The following is a 12,594-nucleotide window of genomic DNA, read 5'->3' as shown; positions in this document are numbered from 1 at the left end:
ATTGAGAGAGAGAGAGATATTGAGAGAGAGAGAGAGATATTGAGAGAGAGAGAGAGAGATATTGAGAGAGAGAGAGAGATATTGAGAGAGAGAGAGAGATATTGAGAGAGAGAGAGAGATATTGAGAGAGAGAGAGAGATATTGAGAGAGAGATATTGAGAGAGAGATATTGAGAGAGAGATATTGAGAGAGAGATATTGAGAGAGAGAGATATTGAGAGAGAGAGATATTGAGAGAGAGAGAGATATTGAGAGAGAGAGAGAGAGATTGAGAGAGATTGAGAGAGATTGAGAGAGAGAGATTGAGAGAGAGAGATTGAGAGAGATTGAGAGAGAGAGATTGAGAGATATTGAGAGAGAGAGATTGAGAGATATTGAGAGAGAGAGAGATTGAGAGAGAGAGATATTGAGAGAGAGAGATATTGAGAGAGAGAGATATTGAGAGAGAGAGAGATATATTGAGAGAGAGAGAGAGATATTGAGAGAGAGAGAGATTGAGAGAGAGAGAGAGATATTGAGAGAGAGAGAGATTGAGAGAGAGAGAGATATATTGAGAGAGAGAGAGAGAGAGAGAGATATATTGAGAGAGAGAGAGATATATTGAGAGAGAGAGAGAGATATTGAGAGAGAGAGAGAGATATTGAGAGAGAGAGAGATATATTGAGAGAGAGAGAGATATATTGAGAGAGAGAGAGAGATATATTGAGAGAGAGAGAGAGAGAGAGATATTGAGAGAGAGAGAGAGAGAGATATTGACAGAGAGAGAGAGAGATATTGACAGAGAGAGAGAGAGATATTGAGAGAGAGAGGGAGAGGTATTTGTGGTGGTGTATAGTCCAACTATTGATTGGATGGACTTTTTAGAAATTACCTGACAAGGGTTGTATGATGTGGTGTCTTATGGCTTTTGAGTTGATGTCATGGAGGGTCTAATTTCAGGCACATCCTCAAAGATCCCTACCATCTCTTTCTTTAGAAACTAAAACGAACAATTCAGGGGGCCCAACTCTAAATTACAGGAAATGCTTTCTACATGGATAACTGCTATTCAGCAGCATATGAAACAATTTTTGCACAGTTCTTAAAATTGGGTTGCAAATCTTAATAGTTTCCACTAGGATGACACGGACTGAAATTGAAGTAAGTAGTAAGAGTACCATATTGCTTTGTTTTGCAGCTTAAACCTATTGATTAATTTGTGAGGTAAATGGTCACAAACTCAGTATATAAGGGCAGGGGGGGCAACTTTTTAGGAAAAAAGAATTTTTAGTGCAGTATTGCTGATCAAATGCAGTAACAAAACCATGAGAGCGCTGAAATTTTGCAACTTGACCCATTATGAACTGCAAACGTTGTGATAATCTGAAAGAAACAGGTTAGTATTTGATTCCTTACCTTAGAATATCCCCAGGCGTCAGACTGGATCCGGAAACTTTTGCGTAGCAATACACCTGCGCGTCGGTAGGCGTCGTCCGCGTCCGTCGTTAGCGCCGGAATGAGATCGCCGGAGTACTTAGACGCCGCCCTCGCGGGCTGACGTCAGTTCTTTTTTCCGCACCAGCTAGCGCAGATCCGGAGAAGCTCTACCCCTTAGTCAATTTTTTACTACACTTTTTGATCAGTTTTTCTCGAGTCGTTCGACTCCTACGGTGCCGGTAGGGATGCCCGGGTTCAAACCCTCCGTCGATTGCAGCCGACTGATGTCGGTTACCGACTCCCATCGCCGGTGTCTTCATTGTCTGTGCCCCGAACACGACGACCGAGCCTTCTCCGATTGCCGGGCTCTGTCGTCCAAGGCTAGACAGGAGTGGTCCCGCAAGTGGCTTGAGCTCCGGCAGTCGGCCCGCGCCGTTCAAGGTCCCGGTCCAGGAGGAGATCGAGGGACCGGTCGCGGGATCGGAGTCGTCGTAGCTCAGAGAGTCTGCATCGGTCTTCGGGCTCAAGATCCTCAGGTAAGAGGCATGAGAGGTCGGGAAGGCGTCATCGCTCTTCCGACCCCCCACGCCCCTGACGCTCGTGCAACACGGCTGGGGGTTCGGGTGACTCCGCCCACGCATCCCCACCGGTGTCGCTGGCTTCGCGGCCTCCCTCATACCTCTCCCGGTCCCTGGGCATGACGCAACGCCGGAGGAGATCGAGCGCTACCTCATGGCCATGAGTTCGCTCCCTCCTCCGTCGGGTTCCACGGCGCCTTCGGGCACAGCGGCCCCGACTGGGGTGCCCCGGTGCAGCCGGCGACTTCCGTCCCGGCGCCGCAGGCCCCCGCTGGATCCGGTTCTGGATCCGGGTCGTCGCCGGTCGACTGCGCCGACCCCTTGGGTGTCACCCCCGGCGGCGACGCTGTCCCCGATCCTACCCTCGATTCGGTTCCGGCGCCGGAGCGGCGCCGCTGGGCGCCCCTCTCGACGTCGCTTGGAGATTTTTACTTCAATGAACCGGCTCATCCTTTGAACCTGAATTTCAGGTGATGGGTGACGATGGGGATTGGGAGGGGTCTGTGGACCTTCTGGCACAGGAATGCCAGTCTCAACAGGATAGGACATGTGAGCTTGGGGATGCCAGTGGGCTGGACACTTCGCCAGACACTGGCTTTGTCTCCCCACCAACCGTGGCTACGGAGGAGGGGGCTACCTACAGTGTAGTGTTGATGCGGACGGCCAAGGCATTGGGCCTGGAGCTCCCCGTCGCGGCCGTGAGGACTAACCTCACTGAGGTCCTTAAACCGCAGGCAAGCTCGGCTGAGCCTCTGTTGCCGTTTAATGAGGTCTTGTGTGACGTTCTTTTGGGCACTTGGTCCAAGCCCGCTACAGGTCCGCCTGTAGGTAAGAACGTGGCCAGATGCTACCTCCCGGCTCCGGGCGACCCTTACTTCCTGTCCACCCACCCCACCCCCGAGAGCCTGGTTATCCAGGCCACTACTTCCCAGACCACATTCCAAACGGCTCCGCCCAATCAGGAATCCAAGAGGTACGAGCAATTCGGTAAGAAGGTGTTCTCGTCCCTGAGTTTGGGACTGCGGTCAGTCAACACCACATGCCTCTTGGGCTCCTACACCCACACTCTGTGGGACACGGTCGCGGACGTGCTGTCACAATGTCCGGAGGGGGTTCGGACTAAACTCGCCCAGGCCCTTGCGGAGGGTCAAGATGCGGCACGGTATCCCATCTGGTGTGGGCTGGATACCACGGACTCACTGGGCAGAGCGATGGCAATGACGGTGGCGGTTTGATGCCACGCCTGGTTGAGGACTGCCAACTTTTCGGCTGATGTCCATGCCACCCTTCTGGACATGCTGTTTGATGGCTGTCGCCTCTTTGGCGACAAGGCAGACCATGTGCTTGAGCTCGGACTCCAGGGCGATGGCCAAGTCCTTGGGCCTCTCGGCCCCACGCCAGCAAACGGGTGCCTTTCTCTCCTTTCGTGGCCAAGGAAGGGGTGCTCCAACACGTGCTGCCAGCCACGCACTGCAGACTAACACACAGCGCGGTGGCGGCGGTCTGGGACAACTGCGAGGCCAGTCCACACCTTCTCCTGCAGCATCCGCCTCAAAACCCTCCTAGTCCGTGCTTTCAGGCCCATGTGACGCCAGTGGGGGGGCAGGGTTCGCCATCACCACTTCCACTGGCGCACTGTCACGTCGGACAGGTGGGTGCTGCAAATCTTCGGAAGGGGCTACTCTCTCCCCTTCGAGACGACCCCTCCAGCCATGCCACCGCAATACCACCGCGTGTCGGGGGATCACTTGCAACTTCTGAAAGAGGAAGTTACGGCCCTCTTGACCAATGGGGCCATCAAGTGCGTTCCTGGCCTGGAAGTAGGGTGTGGTTGTTACTCCCACTACTTTCTGGTACCCAAGAAGGGCAAAGGGGGCCTGCGCCCTATCTTGGACCTACGGAACGTCAATGGCTTCCTGCTGACATTGGTTCAGGTCTTGGCTGCCCTGGACCCAGGAGACTGGATGGTAGCGTTGGTCCTGCAGGACGCTTATTTCCACATCCCCGTCCTGCTGGCCCACCGACGCTACCTGCGGTTCATGGTAGGCCACGAGCACTTTCAGTTTACCGTGCTCCCCTTCGGCCTTAAAAGTGCCCCACGGGTGTTCACAAAAGTGATGGCGGTGGTCGCAGCTCATCTGCGCAGGTTAGGGGTTTCAGTCTACCCCTACCTCGACGACTGGTTGTTGAAGGCGGGCACGCCTCAGACAGTAGTCCGCCACCTCCAGACAACGGCGGACCTCCTGCACCAGCTGGGCTTCTCCATCAATGTGCCGAAGTCACACCTGTGCCCCTCTCAGAAGCTCCTCTTAATCGGAGCGGTCCTCGACTCGGCGCAGTTTCGGGTTTATCCTCCCGAACAGCGGGTCCAGGATATTCAGGCTCTGTTCCCAATCTTTCAGCCTTTATCCCGGGTCTCTGTCAGGTTGACGCTGCAGCTTCTGATGCTGATGGCCTCCTGCATCCTTCTGGTGCATCACGCCCCGTGATGGATGCGGGCTCTGCAGTGGGATCTGAAGTTTCAGTGGTCCCAGCATCAGGGCAACCTGTCCGACCATGTCCTGATCTCGGAGGGCACTGCGAGACAGCTGCTGTGGTGGCTCACGGACGGCGATTCTGTCAGCGGCAGATCCCTCTCCCTTCCCCAACCGGAGCAGGTAGTTGTGACAGACTCGTCCCTCCAGGGCTGGGGAGGCCACATGGGAGAGGCGGAGATCAGAGGCCTCTGGTCTCCGACGGAGTCCTGGCTCCATATCAACCTTCTGGAGCTGCGGGTGATTTGTCTAGCACTGAAGGCATTCCTCCCCTCTGTCCGGGGGAGTGTAGTGCAGGTGTTCACGGACAACACCACTGCCATGTGGTACTGCAACAAACAGGGCGGGGTGGGGTCGTGGACCCTCTACCAGGAGGCTCTGTGCCTCTGGCAGTGGCTTGAACATCAGGGAGTGACCCTGGTGGTTCAACACCTGGCAGGTTCTCTGAACGCCAGGGCGGACGAGCTCAGCTGAAGGTGCATGATGGATAACGAATGGCGTCTGAACTCGGACGTGGCGCAAGCCCTTTTTCTGCAGTGGGGAGAGCCTTGGTTAGATCTATTCGCCACCGAAGAGAACACGCAATGTCATCAGTTCTGCGCGTTGGAATTTCCAAGTAGGCACTCGCTCGTGGACGCTTTTCATCGGGAGTGGAGTTGCGGTCTGTTGTACGCCTTTCCGCCTATACCACTTCTGCCCAGAGTGCTGAAAAAAATCAAGCACGACCGGGCCTAAGTAATCCTTGTGGCTCCGGACTAGGGTCGAAGGTACTGGTATCCCAAGCTACTCAGTATGTCAGTCGATCCTCCGATTCGTCTGCCTCTTCAGGAGGACCTTCTGTCGCAGCAGCAGGGGACGGTCCTCCACCCGAACCTATCCAGTCTCCACCTCCATGCTTGTAGATTGAGCGGTGACAGTTGAGGTCATTTGACTTGCCTCCTGAGGTCTGTACTGTGATTCTGGCAGCCAGGCGTCCCTCCACAGTCGGTATACGCCTGCAGGTTGAACAGATTTGTGGCATGGCGCACAGCAAAGGCTGTGGATCCTCTCAATGCCCCTCTTTCTGAGGTTCTTCTCTTCCTTCTTTCTCTTGCCCAGCAGGGCTCTACTCTGGGCACTATCGAGGGCTACCTTTCTGCCCTTTCCGCCTTCTTAAGGCTACCTGATCAGCCATCTTTATTCAAGTCCCCCATTGTAAATAGGTTCTTGAAGGGCATCACTCATATGTTCCCCCCTGTTCCTTTCGTGATGCCTCCAGTGGGGCTTGAACCTTGTACTAACTTATCTGATGTGCGCTCCCTACGAGCCACTTCACAACTGTCCTCTCCGTCTTCTTACCCTTAAGACTGCTTTCCTGGTTGCTATCACCTCTGCCAGGAGAGTGAATGAGCTCCAGGCTCTTTCTTCTAAACCTCCTTCCCTCTTTGTCCATCCGGACAAGGTTGTGTTGCGGACAAGACCCTCTTTCCTGCCCAAGGTAGTCACAGCCTTCCATATTGGGCAGTCCATCACCTTGCCCACCTTCTTTCCGCCTCCGCATCCCTCTAAAGAGGAAGAGCGGCTCCACCGTCTGGACCCAAAACGTGCACTCTCATACTATCTAGATCGCACACGCCAGTTCCGGGTGGATAACCAACTCTTTGTTGGTTACGTGGGCACTAAGAAAGGACGGGCGGTGCAGACACGGACCATCTCTTGGTGGGTCGTTTTGTGCATCAAGGCATGCTACTCCTTGGCTAAAAAGGAACCTCCTGTTGGGCTGAGGGCCCATTCCACTCGGGCCACGGCGGCTACTACTGCCCTGGGCCGGGGAGTTCCCTTGCAGGACATCTGTCAGGCGGCTACGTGGGCCTCGCTGCACACGTTTGCAAGACACTACTGCCTGGACCGCCAAGTCCGGAGGGATGGCTTATTTGGCCGTTCCGTCCTCCAGGACTTTCTGGTGTGATTATTGGTTCGCAGACCCACCACCGGGGTTGGTATTGCTGGGGTATCTATTCTAAGGTAAGGAATCTAATACTAACCGGTTTCTTTCAGATGAACAAGTTACTTACCTTTGGTAACGATGTATCTGTAAGAAACAGTAGTTAGTATTAGATTCCTTACCGACCCACCCATCCTCCCCGTTCTGCGAACCGATATCTAGGGTTAAGGTCATTCCCTTTTAGGGCCTTAGTTTCATGGCACCAGTGTTGGTTCTATCATGGCTCTGCGTATCTGGAGCGGAAACGCTGTGTATAAGAACTGACATCAGAGCGCGAGGGCGGCATCTAAGTACTCCGGCGACGTCATTCCGGCGCTAACGACACTGACGCGGACGAAGCCTACCGACGCGCAGGGGTATTGCTACGCAAAGGTTTCGGGATCCAGTCTGACGCCTGGGGATATTCTAATGTAAGGAATCTAATACTAACTTCTGTTCCTTACAGATATATCGTTACCGAAGGTAAGTAACTTGTTCATCTAGATCATAATTTTGAAAATGATTGGTCCATATTTAATGTTGCCAATAAGAAATTCTACATTCATGTCATTATGTCAGAGGACATATGGTGATGTTACACATGGAACATTTCCTTAGGTTCTTCAACAGTGGGTTGACTCGTGTTTTGTAAAGTAGAAGACCCTGTTTGAAATCTGTCACCTTTCACATCTAACTTGTGATTTTTCACTATAGGATCATCTTATGCGCGAAGTTCTGTGGTAACTGCTGTGAAATTCACTATATCAGATCATCCACAACCTATAGACCCTTTGCTAAAGAACTGCATAGGTAAGTTTCCACATACGTTTAGAAAAGTTTGTATTTTTTTAATTCATAGATTTAAAAAACTAGCAAAAGTCACCTTTCAGTGCATTCTATTTTTCAAAGCAATGAATACTTTGTTTCATAAAGTAATAGCAAGTTGCATCCATCAAAATGAATATAGTTCCAGTGTTTAAGTTCTCCATCTCCTGAGGATAGGAAATCACCAGTATAATTAAAGAAAAAAAATTTGTAACTGGGATTGTTTGTAATATTCCCTCATTTCATTTAACATGCAAAAGTCAGCCCCCTTTTTAGGTCTCGCCTAGCGATGCAGCGCTGCACGCGAAGCAAGACTTATTGTTGCTGTGTAGGCTGCAAAGTGGTACAGTAGCTGTGCACGAGCTTCAAAAACCCATTGCAGACAATGGGTGTGAACATGCGCTTGAGCAGACATGAGCGGTGAACGCGCAAGTCTTTTCTCTCGCTCTGCCTCGTGGTGGGCTTTTCGTTCCACCATGCTTTTGGTTTCGTGTTCTGCTCCTAAGAAAGTTCAACCAGTTTTGTTGGCTCGTGGATCAGGGTCAATAGGCGCTAAAGGGGACTTTTCAGAGTCGCGCTCGCCGCTCTTAGAATAAAGGCGCCTGCCTGCCTACTCCGGCTCCAAACAGCTAATCCCAGGGCACGTCCTCAAAGGTCAAGAGAAAACGAAAGCCGCGCGTGGCCCATGGACGCGGAAGTGGTGCGTGCAGCTCTGAGGTGAAAGACTCAGCTGAAAGACTGCAGCACGATCAGTGCGGAGCGGGTCACAGGTGAAGCGGGACCGGGTGCTGCGAGGGACAGGGTTATGGCGCAGTTTGCCAACTTCCTAAGGAACAGCTTCAGGCGCAGATCCGGTGCGGGCAGAGGTGAGTGCGTACCTCAGGTGCCGGGGTTGGAGGAACTGGGACATGGAGGATTTCGGCTGCCGCTGGCCCCTAAAGTAAACATTGTCTCTTAGTTCTCTGATATCCGTGTTGTCCCTTAACCATTGTAACTGGAGTGTAGATGTCGCGCTAAGCTTTTATAACGCAATAGCAGTTATACAGCGCCTTTCCTTCCGATGTAAAGCCAAAACTGCTCTCGTGTTGCACTTTCCTTCGCCAAGTTTGCCAACTCTGAGCGCTTCTATTGGAAGGTGCCCAGCTTCTCAACTATCATAGTATGTGCTGTCCACTTAAGATGTGTGCTTTTTTATCATGGTATGTGCTTCTGCACTCAGTTGTGTTATCAAATGACTCTGTCACCGGGATACAACCTGTCATGTCCCCGGAGTGCACTTGATTATTAAATAAAACCCAGGCCTGAAAAGTTATTGGAATGCATGCCACGTAGCCAGCCGTTAAAATTACACCAGTTTTTCAAAAGTACAATAGGTACGTCTGTGATCACTATAACGCGTTCGATTCCTGACCAATGTAATTAATTGTGCAACTTGTGAAAAAAACAGTAAAATCGCATAATTCTAGCGGCTGCATGCTGCCTAGAGACCACTGGACTGACTAAATGCTTCTAGTTTGCATTGTGCACAACAGTAATGTATTTGTTTACCAATAAAAGAACTTCAAGGGGGTGACGTATTTGCAAGAAAGATCCGCAGGGGCTACGTTTGACTGTATTACTCTGGCATCCTTCTTCAGCTCAAAGAGTTGTTATCCGGAGCTTGATAATAAACTACAACTTGTTTCTTTACTGTTAACCATGCCACAAGAGTGTTTTTCCACAGCTGTCTCCCTTGTGTTCTTTCCTCCTACTCTCTGTGTAGCACTTAGTTGTTCATGTGCTTCTTCGTACACCATTCTCGTTGCCCTCCTATACTTCCCTCTGTTGCTTTCTCGCCTGTGTGCCTCTCTCCTCCACGACATGTTGCTGTCTTGCTTTTTGCTCCTCCATCCCAACTTTGCCCTCCGTGTTTCTTCCCCGTGTCTTCCTCTCTTGCCCTTTGAATTTCCTCCTCACCCCTGTACTCCCCTGTTGGCTTCTTGCCAGTATGCTTCTCTCCCGTCCGCTCTACATTGGTCTCTTGCCCATTTCTTCTCCTTCACTCATGTGTGCCCCAGTGTTGCTCCAGCCCTCCCATGTTGCTTCCGCTCTCCTGTGTTGCTTCCCCCAACTACTACTTAAAACAAGCATTTTTCTTCATTTTGTCATATACGGGCATCTTGAAATACATGTGGTCGAGATGTAGCTGTATAAAACTGTCTCGTGTGTTTGATTTATTAAACTAAAATGTTGTCCATCTTTAATAACAACTCAGACCATCCAGAGGGTTCCTCATGATAACTGGCTTGTTACTCTCCTTGTGCGTCACTCTGCTACTGCATGGCTATGAAGCAGCGACACCGGAGGCTAAAGCTCTGCTTCTGCCGCCTGTGACGAGGCATTCCCACCACACCAAGCAGGGGCCCCTGCCACCGCCACTCTGGCTGCCAGAAGCATCATGTTGATCTTCCAAGATTCTGTTTTTTTAGATGAGCATAAAGCCTTTGCTCAAGTCCTGGAGCAGTAGCTGTAAGTATAGCCTCCTCAATGTGCACCAGAATTATGACTTCTCCGTACGAGACATTTAAATGCTAGCAACAATACGCATTTTGCAGTAACTTAACTTACCGTACTAAATCCATTTCTGCGCGCTGTTAGCGGCTGTGCTGCAACCAGAGCTGCATGAGCGTTTGCTTTAAGTGATCTGTATGTTAAGCCTTATAGCGGACGTTCATTTCGCTTAATAGTGAAGGTGTAGAGCCGGACTACTGTACATAACCAAATACTGCTGGAAACTTGCCTGGGCAGGTTTTGTATTCTATCCAAATTAGTGGTTGACTGCGGGTATAGAGCATGAAAGGTCAATATCTAGTTTAATGTGCTCTGCCATTGTTATTTTTAATATCAATACATCTAAGTCACGTAAATACAACACATATTGCATTACAAATGCTATAGGTGTCACATTTGCGAAGGTTAAAACTATTGGCATTGTAAATGACAAAGCTATTAATTTTGCTATTTTCAAATTGTCATTTACAATACCAATAGCTCAAACTTTCCTAATGCGAGACCTATTGCATTGCAAATGCTTGTTTTTTTAAATCTTTTACCACAGACAAGAAATATTTTATTTCATGCTGTGCTCCAAGGCAGAAATTTAGTCCATTTTTCAACAGGGACTGCATTTTACTTTTGTCTCTTGATCGATTTTATGACTGCAGGGACACGCTTCGTTATTACCTTGTTTTCATTTTTGCATTGTCTGTACTATTTCTGTCCTAACAGGAAACTATTGCCCCTTTCTTAAAATGCTGCATTCAGAGTTGAATGTAAGATGGCAGATGTGAATGACCCTTCTCAATGTATTTTCTGCCTGCTTTAAATTTAGTTCGACACCTAAGATTAAAACTATTGAGCTCAAGAAGGACAATGGTACTGACCATACTTCATGGTACAAGCTATGAGAATCCTAGTAGCAGAAGCAGAGGGATTTGCGGCTAATAGGCATTCTTCACCTCTATATTTAAAAAAAAAATCCTTTCTCTTCTACTATGGTGATTGCAGTATCTTTTTCGCAAGTTGTTTTTAATCCTTTCATGTTCACCTTGTGATACTTAGGGCAGTTTTGACTGCAGCTTTGCTGAAGAAACATTCCAAGTTCCCCTTAATCTGAATATCAAGATTGTTGAACTGCCGAAGTGGGCCTTAATTGTGCACGTTTCGACGAGAAACACATGCGTTACATCTGCTCACCTATTTTGTGTGAGACCAATAGCTAATGAGGAAATTGAGTTTATTGAGATACAACACCTGTGAATCCTTATTACATGTATTTTATGTGCACATCTAGAAAAAGTAAGTTTTCACAGATGTTTGTTAATTGTTTTAAAATCTTATCAACATTTCAATTAAAACAGTCTACTAGAAACAAGTAATAAATTTAATTTCCATTGTCTTTCGATTATAACATTAATAAAGTGCCTCTCAGCGGCAGCAATTCTTTTTTCTCTAGTCAGAAAATTCCTCAGTGTTTCCATGGTTGCAAAGAATTCCCCCCACTTTTGGTGGGTGTCCTTTTCCTCTTATATTTGCCTTTCAGCTGTGTACTCCAGTCCATGTCTTCCTTCCCGCTGCCTAGCTCAGGAGGCAGGTTTACTTCCCACATTCCGGCAACAATTATTGTTCCCACAATTAGGCCTAAGTTTCCTAATATTTTGACAGGCCTTTATCTTCTCATATGTTCATCAGAAAAAGGTTGGTTGCCCCCTCTACTTGCAAGTCAATGACTCGCCCCAGACATTCTGATACTCCCACATCCATTCCTCAGGACAAAACCACAGTATATGTTGATGTGCCCTATTCATTGCATCCTCTTGTGCATCTAACGGTATAAATCTTCTCCACTTTCATTAATAATTCTCTTGAATAGTTTGACCTATGCAGGTTCCTGAGCTGCATGTGTCTGAACCGTGGTCTGATTGCCACCTCCCTAGTGGCTCTACAGACTTCCTCCCATTCTTCATTTTCTAGTACGCCATTTCCCCTTTCCCTATCAGTTATCAAGTACTCTTAAAGGAGTTGTGCAGTTTTTTATTTTTTTGTAAATTGTGGCAATCTCATTTTTACAGAGGGGTTCAGAGGACTCTACCCTCCAGCTAGGAGTGGTCCTCTGTGGCCGATCCCGTAGTTATGCGAGATGCTAGCGGGTGCCTGATTTCAGTGTACCAGTAGGTTCTGTGTCTTAGATTGTATTCTTGGAGTATTGTTTTTCCTCCTAGCTTACTCACCTAGCTTATTGATTCCTATATGAAGTCTTTAAAATGTCCCCACCCCTTTTAGCATGCCATTATACCAGAATGGTGCTTCTCTCTTTAAGACTCTCTCCGTCCTAGGTATTTATTACTTTCCCTCTAGGATTTTAGCACGGATCTTGTGTGTATGGGCATCTTCTTACAACTTATGTGCTATAGGTAGACCACATTGCATGCTTATCTATCATTGGGGCTTGCTCCTTCTGTGGAAGGAACGCCCATTCAATATCTACCAGCAGGGGGGGGTGCCCAGTAATATTTTTGTACATCTTTTGACCCCTCTTGTCAATTTATTGATCGCAGTACATGGAGGCTTTAGTTTCCGGAGTAGTTGCCTAACCTCTGCATCCAGCCTACCGAATAACTCCAGAGGAACCTAGTAGGGAGTGTTTTGAAGGCTGCAGAGGAACGTCGAAAAGGGCCACCATTTTAAACAAGCGATCAACTGAGCAGCAACCACATCATTTCTAAATTAGTCTACTAAGT

General features: G+C 48.9%; 1 protein-coding gene across 1 annotated transcript in view; it reads left to right on the top strand.

Moving 5' to 3' along the window:
* Positions 1-12,594, top strand: part of CAND1 (cullin associated and neddylation dissociated 1) — a 348,469-nt gene that overhangs the window by 265,779 nt on the left and 70,096 nt on the right. Inside the window, exon 11 of the mRNA XM_086919020.1 lies at positions 7,205-7,300. Coding sequence (XP_086775146.1) covers positions 7,205-7,300 — 96 coding nt within the window. The remainder of the gene's footprint in view (positions 1-7,204; positions 7,301-12,594) is intronic.

The sequence above is a fragment of the Lissotriton vulgaris genome, chromosome 1_1, assembly GCF_964263255.1.
Source record: "Lissotriton vulgaris chromosome 1_1, aLisVul1.2, whole genome shotgun sequence".
NCBI lineage: Eukaryota > Metazoa > Chordata > Amphibia > Caudata > Salamandridae > Lissotriton > Lissotriton vulgaris.
The sequence above is the reverse complement of the archived record's forward strand: the minus strand, read 5'-3'. Positions and strand labels throughout refer to the sequence as shown.